General features: G+C 43.1%; 1 protein-coding gene across 6 annotated transcripts in view; it reads left to right on the top strand.

The window, feature by feature from the left end:
- LOC110530391 (solute carrier family 12 member 7) overlaps positions 1-19,265 on the top strand; it is a 52,626-nt gene that overhangs the window by 27,758 nt on the left and 5,603 nt on the right. For 2 of the 6 annotated variants that reach the window (XM_021613395.3, XM_021613397.3), the window contains exons 2-22: positions 1,381-1,475; positions 1,689-1,820; positions 6,260-6,406; positions 6,638-6,692; positions 6,860-6,990; positions 7,213-7,454; positions 7,712-7,923; positions 8,538-8,705; positions 8,941-9,039; positions 9,199-9,256; positions 9,885-10,059; positions 10,191-10,309; positions 10,483-10,581; positions 11,834-11,953; positions 12,952-13,056; positions 13,427-13,595; positions 14,534-14,729; positions 16,293-16,462; positions 18,246-18,377; positions 18,480-18,587; positions 18,924-19,052. In XM_021613395.3, the coding sequence (XP_021469070.2) occupies positions 1,381-1,475; positions 1,689-1,820; positions 6,260-6,406; positions 6,638-6,692; positions 6,860-6,990; positions 7,213-7,454; positions 7,712-7,923; positions 8,538-8,705; positions 8,941-9,039; positions 9,199-9,256; positions 9,885-10,059; positions 10,191-10,309; positions 10,483-10,581; positions 11,834-11,953; positions 12,952-13,056; positions 13,427-13,595; positions 14,534-14,729; positions 16,293-16,462; positions 18,246-18,377; positions 18,480-18,587; positions 18,924-19,052 (2,861 nt within the window). The remainder of the gene's footprint in view (positions 1-1,380; positions 1,476-1,688; positions 1,821-6,259; positions 6,407-6,637; positions 6,693-6,859; positions 6,991-7,212; positions 7,455-7,711; positions 7,924-8,537; positions 8,706-8,940; positions 9,040-9,198; positions 9,257-9,884; positions 10,060-10,190; positions 10,310-10,482; positions 10,582-11,833; positions 11,954-12,951; positions 13,057-13,426; positions 13,596-14,533; positions 14,730-16,292; positions 16,463-18,245; positions 18,378-18,479; positions 18,588-18,923; positions 19,053-19,265) is intronic. The other 4 variants (XM_021613399.3, XM_090182364.1, XM_021613396.3 and 1 more) reach the window with 3 other exon arrangements.

The following is a 19,265-nucleotide window of genomic DNA, read 5'->3' as shown; positions in this document are numbered from 1 at the left end:
ACGTTTATTGTTTTTGTGTATTGTTCATTTTTCATCTTTTATTAAAGATGTATAAAGATAGCCACGCTGCATTTTGGTCCTCCTCTCTTTCACCAGAAGAAAACCGTAACAAGGTGATAAGATCCAGGTGTGCATAACGATGGGGAGCAGGTGTGCTTAATGATGGTTGCCAGGTGTGCGTTATGATAGTTGCCAGGACTGGTGGTTAGTAGACTGGTGACGTCTAGCACTGGAGCAGGAGTAGGCGTGACAGTTGTGCTATTAGCTGAAGCACAGTGATAACACATTAAGTCAGGGTTTCCCAAGCTCAGTCTGCGGGGCCCCAAGGGGTGGACGTTTTGGTTTTTGCCCTAGCACTACACAGCTGATTCAAATAATCAACTAATCATCAAGCTTTGAATCAGCTGTGTAGTGTTAGGGCAAAAACAAAGATGTGCACCCCTTGGGGTTTGGGAAACACTGCATTTAAGTTGCTGTATAAATATCTGAAATTGTATTCCCATTTGAACTTTGCTGTGTTTTAAATGGTTGAAAGTGCAGTGATAACACATTTGAGAATTCAACAAACTTCTGGCTGTCTTTTTGAGTGGATGAATAAAGGTTGAAATCTCATTGATCAACGTCTCAATCAAATATTACCCAATTTCCATGTTGGAATTACGTGGTATATCCAGTGTGTACTGTAGGGCAAACTAAATATGTATTGCAAAGAAATCTGATGCTTGAGAAATTGTGCACTTTTCATTGAAACCCTCTTGGGAAGTAACATCCCATCTCATTTACAAGGAAGTCTCTGTAATGGAAATGGTTGATCTGTTGTGATGATTAATAGCAGATTGGCGAAACACCTTTTATGGAACTCTGTCTGCTGTTATAGGCCTGAATACTACACTTCATAATGAGATGACAACATTGAAATGTTCCTTATCACTGCATCTCACCTCTTATTTTACACCAAGTGGAGAGCAATCATGAGAAAATAACATTGTATTACAGTATCACAAAAAGAGAGTTTTGTTCAGGGTAGTTTGTCCTTGTTCATCATACTGTACAGGAGATCTACAGTGTCATTCTCATTGACCAGTGTCACTAGCAGCCTCATCAGATGCACACGATCGCATTGATTTCTCTCGTCACAGCATAACCCCATAGGACATTACTACAGAAATGACAATCAACATGACTTTGTCTGGACTGTAGAGGTTTTCTTTATCGATTGCAGAAGAAAGTGGTGTTTGTGTTGTTTCATAAGAAATGTAGTTTAAAAAGAATTGCAATATTTTGGTACCATGTAATCAATAAGATACCATGAAATCAATAGTGATTGGACAGACAAATATAGTAGAGGTGTTTTCTTTCTCCTTGTCTGTTGTCTCCCAGGAGATGTCACTCCCAGAGAGAGCAGCCCTTTCATCAACAACACTGACCAAGACCAAGAAAACTACTACGATGGCAAAAACATGGCTCTCTTTGAGGTAATCCACATGTCAAGGCTTTTGATATCATAATGTAATTCATTACCACATGGGTTTAATGCCACTTTAATCTAAAGTGAGAGCTATGTGCTTACATGGATTATATTGTAGAGTACATATCATCCAAACATTTGTTGCTTTTGTTTGTTCTGTACTTGGATGTCTTCAATGCCATGATGTCCCGATTCAATGTCGTTGTATCCTTATTGACAGGAAGAGATTGAGAGCAACCCCATGGTGTCCTCCCTCCTCAACAAGCTGGCTAACTACACCAACCTCACCCAGGGGGTCACTGAGCATGAGGAGTATGAAAATGAGGAGGGGGTTACAAAGATTAGAGTCAAGGTACGGACCACATTACCATTGTGCATTATTAAGAATTTCTCCTGGTGGGTACTTTGTGGGAGACCTCGCTAAAGAGGTACAGTAGTAGACAGACATTGTATTAACTGTCAATCCACTTGACAATGACGTTGTTGTTGGATCACAATAACATCTATATTATTGTGCAAACCAACATGAGTTGACTAGGTTAGTGTGGTAGCTATGCAACAGCACTTCTGAGAGCAGAGCGCATGTGAGAATATAAAGCAGCATTCTTCTGACCAACCAACCAAAGAAATACTCCTACTGTTGCTATTCAGCGTCACAGCACCAACACGAGGCCGCAGAAACTAACCATGCCTCTGTCCCCTGACAATTACCCCAGTACCTCTCCCTGCTGGAGATCTGATTGGCTCAGGGGGGGGGGGAGGTTGTGGAGACAGAGTGGATAGTGAGGATGCCACTCCAGGTTGTGAACGGTCTATGAACAAGGGCCACATTGACCCTGGTAAAAAGGCGTATAGGAGAACCAACAGCAGTATTGAGAGAGGGCTGTGTTGTGTTATGGGATATATGGTATGTACTGTATTCATTGCAGTGTCTTTGTGGGGGGGGGGGGGGGGGGGGGGCTGTCGATATGACGTGTGTGTGTGTGTGGGGGGGGGGGGGTTCTCTGATCTTGAAAGAGTGGGGGCCATTGCACCTTTGGAGTATAACAGGGGGTGCTTATGTCATCAGGCGGTGGATGAAACATTAGAGTTGTTCATTTATCCTGTGGTGATCGGGGCATGGATTGTATGGCTGTAATGAAGTTCAGCAGATCATTGTTAAGGTAGCCTGTTACTGTACACTGTGTAGCATTATGTTTGACTGTTATATTTGGCTATTCATGCTTTCCAAACTGTAAAAGCACACAGAGCAAATACAGTATAATTTCACTGAATAGTTCTGTTGTTTATTTCTCTGGAGAACTGCAAAGGACTTCAAATACATTACTGTTATGACATATGAGCATGAGTTGGGCATGTGGAAAATAGGCTGGGCACTGTGGAAGGATTCTCTACTGATGCTTTGTTACTGACGTCTTGTTTCTGATGTCTTGTTACTGATGTCTTGTTACTGATGTCTTGTTTCTGATGTCTTGTTTCTGATGCTTTGTTACTGATGTCTTGTTTCTGATGTCTTGTTACTGATGTCTTGTTACTGATGTCTTGTTACTGATGTCTTGTTTCTGATGTCTTGTTACTGATGTCTTGTTTCTGATGCTTTGTTACTGATGTCTTGTTACTGATGTCTTGTTTCTGATGTCTTGTTACTGATGTCTTGTTACTGATGTCTTGTTACTGATGTCTTGTTTCTGATGTCTTGTTTCTGATGCTTTGTTACTGATGTCTTGTTACTGATGTATTGTTTCTGATGCTTTGTTACTGATGTCTTGTTACTGATGTCTTGTTTCTGATGCTTTGTTACTGATGTCTTGTTACTGATGTCTTGTTTCTGATGTCTTGTTACTGATGTCTTGTTACTGATGTCTTGTTACTGATGTCTTGTTACTGATGTCTTGTTACTGATGTCTTGTTACTGATGTCTTGTTACTGACGTCTTGTTACTGATGTCTTGTTTCTGATGCTTTGTTACTGATGTCTTGTTACTGACGTCTTGTTTCTGATGTCTTGTTACTGATGTCTTGTTACTGATGTCTTGTTACTGATGTCTTGTTACTGATGTCTTGTTACTGATGTCTTGTTACTGATGTCTTGTTACTGATGTCTTGTTACTGATGTCTTGTTTCTGATGTCTTGTTACTGATGTCTTGTTTCTGATGTCTTGTTTCTGATGTCTAGTTACAGACGATTTGTTACTGATGATTTGTTACTGACGTCTAGTTACTGATGTCTAGTTACTGATGATTTGTTACTGATGATTTGTTACTGATGTTTTGTTATTGATGTTTTGTTCAAAGGACATTGCTATGTCTTTTAGCATTACATCTGACTACTCATTGTCTGAAAAGCCAATGCAAACTGTATCCTAATGCCACTCTCTCCCTAGACCCCCATAAAAATAATTATTTACGTTCTAAATTCTAAACTATGACACACGTTTATACTGCGAACAATTTATCAGTTGTGTTTACATAATTTTATCAGACAATATTTGCCAAACTTCATTTGGCAACACAGGAGGATGGATGTGGGATGGAACAGGCTAAACCAAAACAACGTATGTGATGGAATTGTTTCAGGAGGATTGGGGTGATATGGTTGGCATGTGACAGTGTTGAGTATGTGTAGAGAGAGTAATGAGAGTTTTATGAGAGTAACCCTGCTAAATTATGTTTGTAGTCGTGAGAAAATATTTGTAATCGTGTCGCTACAGGGCACAGTTAAGCAGCTGACTTCAGACCAGTGACTTCACCATTGTTTTTTATGCTGCCAGTGACCGGATTCTGACTGAAATGGTTTTGATGGTTGCTAATGAGCCAATTGTAAAATAAACATTTTCTAAATAGTGTACGGCTCTGATAATAGTCTGTCAGCGCAAGTCTTTTTGCCCACAATACAATTGAAGACCAAAAATTATCTCAGTATTTACTGTGGCTGATTTTATTTGATTTATTAGGATCCCCACTAGCTAGACTTACTGGGGTCTGACACATTACATGAGAGACATTACAGGCAAAATACTTTAGAGTTTACATACATTTAAAAACATGAACATGTATTGTGCGTGTGTGTGCATCAGTTACACATACATGTCAGTACATACAATATACTGTATATATAAAAATATGTGAACACCCCTTCACCCCTTTAGCAGATTCAGTTATTTCAGCCACATCCATTGCTGACACGTTTATAAAATCGAGCACACAGCCATGCGATCTTCATAGTGAAACATTGGCAGTAGAACGGACTTACCGAAGAGCTCAGTGACTTTCAACGTGGCACCGTCATAGGATGCCACCTTTCCAACAAGTCAGCTTCTCAAATATTTGCCCTGCTAGAGCTACCACGGTCAACTGTAAGTGCTGTTATTGTGAAGTGGAAACGTCTAGGAGCAATAACGTCTCAGCCGCGAAGTGGTCGGACACACAAGCTCACAGAACGGGACCGCCGATTGCTGAACTGGTCATCGGGAGCTTCATGGAATGGGTTTCCATAGCAGAGTAGCCTAAGATCGCAATGCCAAGATTCGGTTGGAGTGGTGTAAAGCTCGCCGCCATTGGACTCTGGAGCAGTGAAAACACGTTCTCTGGAGTCATGAATCATGCTTCACCATCTAGTAGTGCGACTGACAAATCGGGGTTTGGAGGATGCAAGGAGAACGCTACATGCCCCAATGAATAGTGCCAACTGTAAGGTTTGGTGGAGGAGGATTCCTTGCTTCCAACTTTGTGGCAATAGTTTGGGGAAGGCCCTTTCCTGTTTCAGTATGACAATGCCCCCTTGCACAAGGCGAGGTCCATACAGAAATAGTTTGTCAGATCGGAGTGGAAGAACTTGACTGGCCTGCACAGAACCCTGACCTCAACCCCATCGAACACCTTTGGGATGAATTGGAACGCCGATTGCGAGCCAGGCCTAATCGCCCAACATCAGTGCCCGACCTCCCTCTCAGTGCCCGACCTCCCTCTCTTGTGGCTGAATGGAGGCAAGTCCCCACAGCAATGTTCCAGCATCTAGTGGAAAGCCTTCCCAGAAGAGTGGAGGCTCTATTGGCAGCAAAGTGGGGACCAACTCCACATTAATGCCCATGATTTTGGAATGAGATGTTTGACGAGCAGTTGTCCACATACTTTTGGTCATGTAGTGTACACACAACAAGTTGGTCACATGGGGGAATGGTGTTGTGCCATGAGGTGTTGCTTTATTTGTTTTTTGAAACCAGGCTTGCTGTACACTTGCCCTATATAAGATGGAAGGAAGTTCCATGGACTAAGTGTGTGTGTGTGTCAGTGCTGTGTGTAAGTTGGCTATGCAAACAATATGGAATTTCCAACACATTAATGCCTCTTTTATAAAAACAAGAAGTGATGTAGTCAGTCTTTCCTCAACTTTTAGCCAAGCCAAGAGAGACAGGCATGCATAGTATTAATATCAGCCCTCTGATTACAATGAAGAGTAAGACGTGCCGCTCTGTTCTGGGCCAGCTGCAGCTTAACTAGGTCTTTCCTCACAGCACTTGACCATATGACTGGACAATAATCAAGATAAGAGAACTAGAGCATGGAGGACTTGCTTTGTGGAGTGTGGTGTCAAAAAAAGCAGAGCATCTCTTTATTACAGACAATTGACCTTGTATTCTCAGCTGTATTTTACAGGATTGTACAACATTGTATTGTATGCTGTATTGTGGCATGACAGTACATCTTATAGGCCCTGCTGTACCATAAGCTGACTCATGGTAATCCTACTGTACCTCTTTTCTTCCCTGGCCCTCTACGTTGGCTCCTCCAGAGTCCTCAGATGGGCACATTCATCGGCGTGTACCTGCCCTGCATGCAGAACATCCTGGGAGTCATCCTCTTCCTGCGTCTCACCTGGATTGTTGGCACCGCCGGCATTTTGGAGTCTTTCGCCATCGTCGTCATGTGTTGCACCTGTGTGAGTACTATGTAGTAATACAAATAGAGTACTAAAGTGTGAGTACTATTGGGCTTAACTACTTACATACAAACACTTCGTTTTGGGGAGTTCAGGTACTAAACTGTGGAATTCTCTGCCAATCTTAGTTCTCTCTGCCATGAATGAAGCGGTCTCATTTTGGTCCCTGAGGACATTGTAACCATACACCCACCAATGCTACTCTTTTGTATTTTTTTTACTCTCTTACAGACCATGCTGACAGCGATATCCATGAGTGCTATTGCAACAAATGGGGTAGTGCCAGGTAATGTCAGTTCAACTTATTTTCCACCTTGAATAAGAAACCTCAACCTCAACCAATAAGAAACCTTATTTAGCACTCTATCACTATTGCATTGGAGCTATAGTCTGTGGCTGACTTCTTTTCCTTTCCAGTCCTTTTACCTGTATCTGTTCTCTTGCCCCATGCAGCCGGAGGCTCCTACTACATGATCTCCAGGTCTTTGGGACCAGAGTTTGGTGGGGCTGTGGGCTTGTGTTTTTACCTGGGAACCACATTCGCTGGCTCCATGTACATCCTGGGTACCATTGAGATCCTTCTGGTAAGGATAAAACATTGCCTGGTCGTGATATAGGAAATACACAATGTTTAGAGGCAGGAGTTTTTCATTACCACATGACTCTTCCAGGAGTTGGTACCTTGTAACAGCCTATAACAATGGCTTAGACTTTTTCCTGGACATGTCACATGGGCCGGGAAAACTGTTGGCCCAAACAATGTTTCATGAAGGTAGTGTCCGAGCTTTCTCCTATTCTTGTTCCAGACGTACATCGTGCCGAACGCTGCAGTGTTTGTGGCGGAGAAGAAGGAGGGCGAGGCGGAGGCCATGCTGAATAACATGCGTGTGTACGGGACTTGCTGCCTGGCTCTCATGGCTCTGGTGGTGTTTGTGGGAGTCAAATATGTCAACAAGCTGGCCCTGGTCTTCCTGGCCTGTGTGGTGCTCTCCATCATGGCCATCTACGCCGGAGTCATCAAGACCGTCATAGAACCACCAGACTTCCCGTGAGTTAGATAGTTAATCTATAGGCAAAGGAGATGCTTGTGTCTATGTTTGTCTGGTCAGATTCATATTCACACTTTAAAGGACCATCATCAGTCATCTGATCTACAGGGATGAATACTAAAGTGATCACACATCGATATCAGTGAGACAGATATTTATAGACGCTTTAGAGTGGTTACAGTGGCCAAAAGGAAAAGATTCTTAGTTCTTTATACAAGAAAATATCCTGATGAATATATGTATATATTTCCCACAGAATCTGTCTCCTGGGGAACCGTTCCTTACAGAACCACAACTTTGAGAAGTGTGTGAAGACAGAGGTGATCAAGAACGTGACGTACACCACTAAGCTGTGGGAGCTGTTCTGTGACAGCCGCCACCTCAACGCCACCTGTGATGAGTACTTCACCCTGAACAACGTCACTGAGATCCAGGGCATCCCAGGCCTGCTCAGTGGGGTCATCAAAGGTCAGTGGAGCAACAAGACAAATTTCTCAAACAATTGTTGCGTGGTAATAAAGTTATCTGATTCTGTGTCAGAGGACACTTATTGGCACTACTACTACTTACTCACTTACCAAATGATTATTGGCATATTTTATCAAAGCCGTATCATCTGGTTTGATCAACCTGGGGCACAATAAGGAAGTCAAACTAGTCGGGTCATGGACTCTACAAGGCGTCAAAAGTGTTCCTCAGGGATGCTAGCCCATTTTGAGTGCAATGCTTCCCACAGTTGTGTCAAGTTGGCTGGATGTCCTTTGGTTGGTGGACCATTATTGATACAAACTGGTGCGCCTGGCACCTACTACCATACCCCATTGGAAGGGACTGAAATATTTTCTCTTGAATGGCACATATACACAATCCATGTCTCAATTCTTTGAAGGCTTAAAAATCCTTCTTTAACCCGTCTCCTCCCCTTCATCTACACTGATTGAAGTGGATTTAACAAGTGACATCAATAAAGGATCATAGCTTTCACCTGGATTCACCTGTCATGGAAAGAGCAGGTGTCCTTAATGTTTTGTACACTCAGATTATAGTCTACTATAATGCGTCTCCTCTGTGTCTCCTGTTAGACAACATGTGGGGGGACTACGGGCCCAGTGGGATGCTGGTAGAGAAGAAGAGGCAGTCATCTGTTCCAGCCCAGGATAACTCCAGAGATATCTACATGCCTTACGTCTTCAACGACATCTCCACCTTCTTCACTCTGCTGGTGGGAATCTACTTCCCCTCCGTCACAGGTTGGTATAGTAGCCATATTGTCATATTGTAGCTACCTCCATATGACATAATGTATTGTTTGTCATCCTCACGCTGATTGTAAGGGTGTTACTGTAACTTGTGCTTTGGAAGAGTTACTGTAACTTACGTTTTTGTGTTTTTAGTTTTGGTGTTGTTTTCTGCTGTGGAGATTTAAGTATGTTGGTGATTTCCTGAATTTCAGCTTCTGAAGAATCTATGTGTGTCCCATCACAGGAATCATGGCGGGCTCCAACAGATCTGGAGACCTCCGAGATGCCCAGAGGTCTATTCCTTTCGGCACCATCCTGGCCATAGCAACCACTTCTTTCATTTGTATCCTTGGAGAAACCATGGAGTTGATGACGTGCATGTGTGGAGTGGTGTGCATGCATGCATGGAGTGCTGGCATGTGTGTTTTAGTGTGGGAGAGTGTATGTGTTGTGCATTTGTTAACTTTGACAACACTATTTCTTTCTTAACCCCAACTCCCAGACATGACCTGTGTTGTGCTATTTGGGGCCTGTATCGAGGGTGTTGTTTTGAGAGACAAGTAACTACTATTCCACAGTTATTATTTACGACATGGCAATAGCTGTTATGACATTATGTACAGTAGCATTGATGCAGAAGCCATCCCTGCTGTGTATAACTTGTATATTTAAAGACCTTTGTGTCATTCAAACAGTGCCTTCAGAAAGTATTTACACCTTTTGACATTTTCCACATTTTGTTGTGATACAGCCACATTTTTGTCACTGATCTACACATGATACCCCATACTCTCAAAGTGGAATTTTGTTTGTAGAACGTTTTTTAAATCAATAAAAAATGTAAAGCTGAAATGTCTTTAGTCAATAAGTATTCAACCCCTTTGTTATGGCAAGCCTAAATAAGTTCAGGAGTAAAAATGTGCTTAACAAATTGCATAATAAGTTGAATGGACCCTCTCTGTACCACATATATATAATTATCTGTAATGTCTCTCAATCGAGGAGTGGATTTCAAGCCCAGTTTCAACCACAAAGATCAGTATTGACTCATGGGTGTGAATACTTATGTTATTAGATTTCATTTTCAATCAATTTGCAAAACTTTCTAAAAACTTGTTTCCACTTTTTCATTATGGGTTACAGTACCTGTGTTTGTATACCATTCAACTGTGTCTGTTTCCGCTACAGATTTGGGGACTCTGTCAAGAAGAACTTGGTGATTGGAACTCTGGCATGGCCTTCTCCATGGGTGATCGTGATTGGCTCCTTCTTCTCCTGCTGTGGGGCAGGGCTGCAGAGTCTTACTGGTGCCCCTCGTCTGCTGCAGGCCATAGCACGTGACGGGATTGTCCCCTTTCTGCAGGTAAGAAGGTCCTAAAGTCTTTGCTATGCCCCTTGCTATTGCATCTCAATAACATAAACACTTCAGCTAGTTTCTCTATCTCTTTATTTTTCTCTCTCCTTCTCCATCTCTCTCTCTCTCCCCTCCTCCAGGTGTTTGGTCATGGTAAAGCCAATGGGGAACCTACCTGGGCCCTCTTGATGACCGCTGGGATCTGTGAGATTGGAATCCTTATTGCATCACTGGATGCTGTTGCCCCCATTCTCTCAATGTGAGTGTGTTCAGTATGTGTGTAGAAGGTGATACTGCAAATGTGAGCTTGTGTCTTTCTCTCTATAGTAATGGGATGTTTTATCCTGTCAGTTGTGTACAGTATTAGCTCATTGTCCTTTTGGAAGCCTATAAGTCCCTTCTATTCGTCTTCTCCGTGGGGCTGGGTTGCAGGTTTTTCCTGATGTGCTACCTGTTTGTCAACCTGGCCTGTGCCGTCCAGACACTGCTCCGCACTCCCAACTGGAGGCCCAGGTTTAAGTTCTACCATTGGTGAGTTAATATTTCCCATGCCAAAAGTGTCAATTCAGGGATCTTCGACTCTGGACCAATATTAAGTTACAGCCCAGCACTAACACACCGAACACATCCAATCAACTAATCATGAAGCACTTTGTGAAATAGGTCATATGCAGTCTTAAGAGCAAATATTCAGAAGGAGGCAGAAGGTTCTGGTGCAAAGGTGTCCATATTTCTTAACAGTGATAGCCTGCGTTAAATATTTACAAGACAAATGGGTAGACAATGAATTTACTTCTCACACAAAATACCGAACTGCACTAAGCCTAAAACAGGCTCACTCTGTAGCTTCCATAGCTCTTACATATGTACATGGCTCAAGCAGCCTCCCCTCGATCAACAAACCCAATCTACCTAGAAACCTAAAACAGGCGCTTATACCCTCTAAGCCCCTCTCTGGTACATACCCATGTCCAATGACAAGTAACCACATAATTGGTATACAAATGTAACTGGCTTCCTCATAATTACCCAAATGCATACTGTACATTCTGTCTAAAACAGATGTGACCACTTCCATGTGCACTTTCAATTGGGCACACGTTAAACATTAATCATGAATTCTTACATGAATAGAACCTGCGAATGACCGCAACTCAGTACAGTATAGTGGTGCGCAAAGGCGCACAACTCAAATGACACAGACAAGACATGACTCACAGTGCTCCGACACAACGTGGGAAGTATGAACAAAGGAAAGCATTAACAGAATGAAACAGAGTCTCTAACTCGTGAGTGTTGCAATGATTCTGTGCACTGAAACAATGTTCCACTCTCGTAGGCTAGAGACAAGTAAATCACCGCATTTATGTTTGGAACCGATTATACGAAAAATACCTTTCCATACAAACATTTTACTACAGAACTGGGAATTAACCTTAAACAGTAGCTTATTGCTAACAAAGGAGCTAAATACTTATATTATAGTCATGTGCAGTGTTGAGTATAATGCTTCTTGAAATAAATGGCAAAATGCACATGGGAAATAGAAAGTGCTATTTGGATATAGAGCCGATTAGACAGTGTGCGTGTTCGTGACAAGTGGGCATAAATCCACATCATCACACACTTGATAAGTTAAATCAGGTGTGTCAGTGCTGGGCTAGAACGAAAGCCTGCACTGCTCAAACGTGCCCAAGATCAGGATGTAGTAACTCTGACCTAATGCCTATCCAACCAATAAGCCCATTCAATAAACTGTTGTCCTGTTCTCTGGTCCCTGCAGGACGCTGTCATTCCTGGGGATGAGCCTGTGTGTCTCCCTCATGTTCATCTCCTCCTGGTACTACGCTCTGGTAGCCATGTCCATCGCTGGATGCATCTATAAGTACATTGAGTACAGAGGGTAAGATTTTGGTTTTCTAATAACAGCTCAATAACATTAATTCAACTACTGCAATTGCATTGGTAATGTCCCCACTCAAATCAAATCAAATGTTATTGGTCATGTACACATGGTTAGCAGATGTTAATGTGAGTGTAGAGAAATGCTTGTGTTTCCAGTTCCGACAGTGCTATAATATTTAACAAGTAATGTAAGGGGATGGAGTAAGGAAATGTACATATAAATATATGGATGCGTGATGGCAGAGCGGCATAGGCAAGATGCAGTAGATGGTATTAAATACAGTATATACATATGAGATTAGTAATGTAGGATATGTAAACATTGTTAAAGTGGCATCATTTAAAGTGACTAGTGATACCTTTATTAAATACATTTATTAAAGTGGCCAGTGATTTGAGGAACTTAAAATGTTCACCGAGGAACTTAAAATGTTCCACCTTCTCCACTACTGTCCTGTCGATGTGGATAAGGGGGTGCTCCCTCTGCTGTTTCCTGAAGTCCACAATCATCTCCTTAATTTTGTTGACGTTGAGTGAGAGGTTATTTTCCTGACACCACACTCTGAGGACCCTCAACCCCTCCCTGTAGGCTGTCTCGTTGTTGTTGGTAGTCAAGCCTACCACTGCAGTGTCGTCAGAAAACTTGATGATTGAGTTGGAGGCGTGCATGACCACGCAGTCATGGGTGAACAGGAAGTATGGGAGAGGGCTGAGAATGCACCATTGTGGAGCCCCAGTGTTGAGGATCAGCGGCGTGGAGATGTTGTTTCCTCAGGGAGATGTCCCCACGGAATTAAATATAACACAGTATTATATCTCTAGAGTCCATGCCTTTCTTTAACCCATTTTCTGGACAGTGTTTTGTAATTATACAGTTTGGTTACAGTTTGGTGTATTGGCATTGATATCTAAATGTGTGAGATTTCTGTAATCCTAACAGGTTTTATGTAGTGCTCCTGCCTTTTTTAACCCTCTCTCTGATCTCTTTCCTCTCAGGGCAGAGAAGGAGTGGGGAGACGGGATCAGAGGTCTCTCCCTGAACGCTGCCCGGTACGCTCTGATCCGCCTGGAGGAAGTGCAGCCACACACTAAGAACTGGAGGTGAGAGGCTGAGAGCAGTGTAGAGCGTAGGGTGAGGAGGGTGAGAGGGTGACTCCTGAGGGCCAGAGTCATACTCAGTTATGTAATTTTCCACTTTTCCACTTAGACACATTGTACATTAACTTTTAAATATGAAGAACATGTATTTGACGTTTGAGACCCATAATGTGCGTACATGAATGATATGTCCTTCCTTGGTCTAATGTTTCTGTACTTTAGGTTTGAAATGTAGAGCTGTCACTCTAAAAAACGAAGGATGATGACTGACATTTGGTTGTCTTGCTGTCCTGCCTGATGACCTAGTTTAGTGGCTTGCCTTGATGTCTATTTATCTGAACATACACTGACTGTACTGTATCTCTCCCCCCAGGCCTCAGTTACTGGTGTTACTGAAGCTGGATTCAGACTTGGGGGTGAAACACCCTCGTCTGCTGTCCTTTACCACCCAGCTGAAGGCAGGGAAAGGTCTGACCATCGTCAGCTCTGTGTTGGAGGGCACCTACATGACCCTGGGGGCTGAGGCCAAGAGCGCAGAGCAGGTGAGAGACACTAATATCACATGACCAGGGTGGCAGAGAATCAGTGTTCAGACAAGGTAAGATGTGCAGAACAGCCGCAGTTGGAACAGAATCACCCTTGGCTACTGATTCTCAGACCCGTCCAATATGATAAATAGAACTGCATTACTAGTGTTTTGTGCTCGCTGGAAGCAGGTGTAATTTAGCCACCCACTCAAATAGTAAAGAGTAAGTAATATTATCCCTGACTCTGACATTCTTACTCCTGTGCGGTCACCACATTGGGGGCTATGGAGTTCTCAATTCATTATCCCATAAAAGAGAATTCTGCCACCTGCTGGGAGGTCAGATGGGTGTGCTAAAATATCATAGAGGCAAACCGTTAGAGATGAATAATATACTCAGTAAGTTACAATATTAATTTACAATCAAACTGGTGAAGAGAAATACATTATTATATCTGTTTACCTCACTCTGTCCTCTTCCTCATCCCAGATTACAATCTGATGAAAGCTGCCTTTCCGTTTTTGCTCTGTCATGCTACCCTCCAGCCATGGTCAATGATACATTCTGACTGGTCTAATTCAAGCACAAAGAGGTCAATAAAACGCTATGCGAGGACAAACGCCAATGGCTCTGTAGAAGTTCCTGTAGTCAGCTATATAGATGTTTCCATTTATTAGCCACACATGTTAAAACATGATTTTGGTCACTCACTCTTGACTTCATGTCCAAGTTTAGAAAGAATTCATAAAGCTTACAACTCCAAAAAAGCCTCCTTCATACTTTCTGCATAATTTCTGTAGTATACTTGCATCAAAATGTTTAATCTATTATGAGCGGCTTGCAAGTGTAAAAATAGCATTCATGGAAACTATTTATATTCACTCTGTCCTCCATTAATCCATTTTCCTCTTTCATTCTCTTTCCTCCTGGCTGTTCCTCTTCACTTGGTGCAGAATGTCAAGTCGGCCATGCACGCAGAACGTACCAAAGGTTTCTGCCACGTGGTGGTGTCCTCTAACCTGAGGGATGGTTTCTCCCACCTGATCCAGTCGGCAGGGCTGGGGGGCATGAAACACAACGCCGTCCTCATGGCCTGGCCAGGGGCCTGGAAACAGGCTGAGGACTCCTACCCCTGGAAGAACTTCATTGGTCAGCAGTAATTTCATACTCTACTATACTTTACTATAATAGTCTACAGTACCTTTAAGTAGCATCATCAAGTATGTCTGACTAAAGTAGTTTCTCCAGAAGACATTCACATACATTTGAAAAATTAACCTAGCTAGTTACACAACAGGGCCATAAGTATGTGGACACCCCTTCAAATTAGTGGATTCGGCTATTTCAGCCACAACCGTTGCTGACAGGTGTAGAAAATCGAGCACACGGCAATGCAATTTTCATAGACAAACATTGGTATTAGAATGGCCCGTACTGAAGAGCTCAGTGACTTTCAACGCTGCATCATCAAATCACTTCTTCAAATTTCTGCCCTGCTAAAGCTTCCCCGGTCAACTGTAAGTGCTGTTTTTGTGAAGTGGAAACATCTAGGAGCAACAACGGCTCAGCCGCGAAGTGGTAGGCCACACAAGCTCACAGAACAGGACCGCCGATTGCTGAAGTGCGTAGCAATCATCTGTCCTCGGTTGCAACACTCACTACCGAGTTTCAAACTGTCCTTTGGAAGCAACATCATCACAAGAACTGTTCGCCGGGAGCTTCATGAAATCGGTTTTCATGGCCGAGCAGCCGAGCAGCCGCACACAAGCCTAAGATCACAATGCGCAATGCCAAGTGTCGGCTGGAGGGGTGTAAAGCTCATCGCCGTTATACTCTGGAGCAGTGGAAACGCATTCTCTGGAGTGATGAATCATGCTTCACCATCTGGCAGTCCGACGGATGAATCTGGGTTTGGAGGATGCCAGGAGAACGCTACCTGCCCGAATGCATAGTGCCAACTGTAAAGTTTGATTGAGGAGGAATAATGGTCTGGGGCTGTTTTTCATGGTTGAGGCCACTTTTTTCCACTGAATTGATATCTCAACGCTACAGCATACATTGACATTCTAGAATCTAGAATGTCAATGTATGCTGTAGCGTTGAGATATCAAGATGATTCTGTGCTTCCAACTTTGTGGCAACAGTTTGGGGAAGGCCCCTTCCTGTTTCAGAATGACAATGCCCCTGTGCACAAAGCGAGGTCCATTCAGAAATGGTTTGTCGAGATTGGTGTGGAAGAACTTAACTGGCCTACACAGAGTCCTGACCTCAACCCCATCAAACACCTTTGGGATGAATTGGAACGCCGACTGCGAGCCAGGCCTAATCGTCCAACATCAGTGCCAGACCTCACTAATGCTCGTGCGGCTGAATGGAAGCAAGTCCCCCGCAGCAATGTTCCAAAATCTAGTGGAAAGCCTTTCCAGAAGAGTGGAGGTTGTTATAGAAGCAAAGTGGCGACCAACTTCATATTAATGCCTATGATTTTGGAATGAGATGTTCGATGAGCAGGTGTCCACAAAACTCCATATACTTTTGGCCATATATTATACCTTGAGTGAGATTTGGTTTTGGGTTCCGAGAATGTCAAGCAAGTGAATGTCTTATGGTCGAGTCAAGTGTTTTTCCTGACCAAATGACCTGACCAGAGTCTGTCAAAACTGTGGGACCTAATTATATGGGTTTCTTGTTATGTGGGTCCTTATCCCACAGAGACGGTGAGAGAGACAACGTCAGCCCATCAGGCCCTGCTGGTTGCTAAGAACATTGACAAGTTCCCCAGCTCTGAGGACCGTCTGGGGGAGGGCACCATAGATGTGTGGTGGATCGTCCATGATGGAGGCCTTCTCATGCTGCTGCCTTTCTTACTGCGCCAACACAAGGTACTCTGACAGGGGCACCATATACCCATGGGTACTGTTGCTTTGTAAAAAATATATATACAGTGCCTTGCGAAAGTATTCGGCCCCCTTGAACTTTGCGACCTTTTGCCACATTTCAGGCTTCAAACATAAAGATATAAAACTGTATTTTTTTGTGAAGAATCAACAACAAGTGGGACACAATCATAAAGTGGAACGACATTTATTGGATATTTCAAAAAATTGTAACAAATCAAAAACTGAAAAATTGGGTGTGCAAAATTATTCAGCCCCCTTAAGTTAATACTTTGTAGCGCCACCTTTTGCTGCGATTACAGCTGTAAGTCGCTTGGGGTATGTCTCTATCAGTTTTGCACATCGAGAGACTGAAATTTTTTCCCATTCCTCCTTGCAAAATAGCTCGAGCTCAGTGAGGTTGGATGGAGAGCATTTGTGAACAGCAGTTTTCAGTTCTTTCCACAGATTCTCGATTGGATTCAGGTCTGGACTTTGACTTGGCCATTCTAACACCTGGATATGTTTATTTTTGAACCATTCCATTGTAGATTTAGCTTTATGTTTTGGATCATTGTCTTGTTGGAAGACAAATCTCCGTCCCAGTCTCAGGTCTTTTGCAGACTCCATCAGGTTTTCTTCCAGAATGGTCCTGTATTTGGCTCCATCCATCTTCCCATCAATTTTAACCATCTTCCCTGTCCCTGCTGAAGAAAAGCAGGCCCAAACCATGATGCTGCCACCACCATGTTTGACAGTGGGCATGGTGTGTTCAGGGTGATGAGCTGTGTTGCTTTTACGCCAAACATAACGTTTTGCATTGTTGCCAAAAAGTTACATTTTGGTTTCATCTGACCAGAGCACCTTCTTCCACATGTTTGGTGTGTCTCCCAGGTGGCTTGTGGCAAACTTTAAATGTCACTTTTTATGGATATATTTAAGAAATGGCTTTCTTCTTGCCACTCTTCCATAAAGGTCAGATTTGTGCAATATACGACTGATTGTTGTCCTATGGACAGAGTCTCCCACCTCAGCTGTAGATCTCTGCAGTTCATCCAGAGTGATCATGGGCCTCTTGGCTGCATCTCTGATCAGTCTTCTCCTTGTATGAGCTGAAAGTTTAGAGGGACGGCCAGGTCTTGGTAGATTTGCAGAGGTCTGATACTCCTTCCATTTCAATATTAGCGCTTGCACAGTGCTCCTTGGGATGTTTAAAGCTTGGGAAATATTTATGTATCCAAATCCGGCTTTAAACTTCTTCACAACAGTATCTCGGACCTGCCTGGTGTGTTCCTTGTTCTTCATGATGCTCTCTGCGCTTTTAACGGACCTCTGAGACTATCACAGTGCAGGTGCATTTATATGGAGACTTGATTACACACAGGTGGATTGTATTTATCATCATTAGTCATTTAGGTCAACATTGGATCATTCAGAGATCCTCACTGAACTTCTGGAGAGAGTTTGCTGCACTGAAAGTAAAGGGGCTGAATAATTTTGCACGCCCAATTTTTCAGTTTTTGATTTGTTACAATTTTTTGAAATATCCAATAAATGTCGTTCCACTTCATGATTGTGTCCCACTTGTTGTTGATTCTTCACAAAAAAATACAGTTTTATATCTTTATGTTTGAAGCCTGAAATGTGGCAAAAGGTCGCAAAGTTCAAGGGGGCCGAATACTTTCGCAAACCACTGTATATTTATAAAATAAACTGCTTTCTAATGGAGGCCAGATGTTCACAAAGTGAATTGCAGGGGGCCATTAAACAATTTCCTTCTCCGTGCCAGGTGTGGAGGAAGTGTAAGATGCGTATCTTCACCGTGGCTCAGATGGATGACAACAGTATTCAGATGAAGAAGGACCTGCAGATGTTCCTTTACCACCTCCGTCTCAATGCTGTAGTGGAGGTGGTGGAGATGGTAAGTAGCTGCACTCACTCAATCATATGTGTTAAATAGGATCAATAAGAAACCATTTGTCATTGTTTTGCCCAAAATATTGCTTTGTATTTATGTCCTCAGCACGATAGTGACATTGCAGCCTTCACCTATGAGAAGACCCTGGTGATGGAGCAGCGCTCTCAGATGCTGAAACAGATGCAGCTGTCCAGGAACGAGAGGGAGAGAGAGGTAACGTGGTGCTCTACTCTGTCTGGCTCTGTTTAACTCTATCACTATAACCAGGTGGTTCAATAGTGAATAAAGCATTGTTTATATTGACAGGCAAACACATGATCACTGCTTTCAATGTTAACTGTAGGCCTGTGCAAAGTGTTTAAAACAAAGACAGCGATTGCACTTCACGCACGGGACAGATTATATCTGTGTTCCTTCCTGTTACAGTAGTTATTTACATCCTTGTCGTGTGGGGCTCGTAATATTGGCCAACTGTTGTGACATTTTGGCCTGTCCTGATTTCCTGCTATTGTGTTGGATGTTCTGGGCTCGCATTGGGTTGGGCTTCAGATTCAGAGCATCACAGACGAGTCGCGTATCTCCATCAAGAGGAAGAAGTCATCAGTGGTGGAGACACTAAAGGCCCCAAACACACTACAGGTCCCAAGCCTGTCCATTTCCAGGGACATGGATGAGGAGGTAGCCAAGCAGCCACGTGATGTCCCATAAACATCCCATAAGCATCTCCCTCCCCTCTCCTTCGCCACCCTCTAGCCCGTCCTCATACCTGTATCTGACATGGACAGAGCCACAGCTATTAAATACCCCAAAAATGGCTGTGATTTGTGAATTCTTGAGGAACTCTTAAGGAATGACAGAGATGTTCAAGTAGCAGCGTACTCCAATGCTGTA

The sequence above is a fragment of the Oncorhynchus mykiss genome, chromosome 8 (genome assembly GCF_057628025.1).
Source record: "Oncorhynchus mykiss isolate SJ-2025 chromosome 8, ASM5762802v1, whole genome shotgun sequence".
Taxonomy (NCBI): domain Eukaryota; kingdom Metazoa; phylum Chordata; class Actinopteri; order Salmoniformes; family Salmonidae; genus Oncorhynchus; species Oncorhynchus mykiss.
This window is presented reverse-complemented; position numbering and strand designations above follow the sequence as displayed.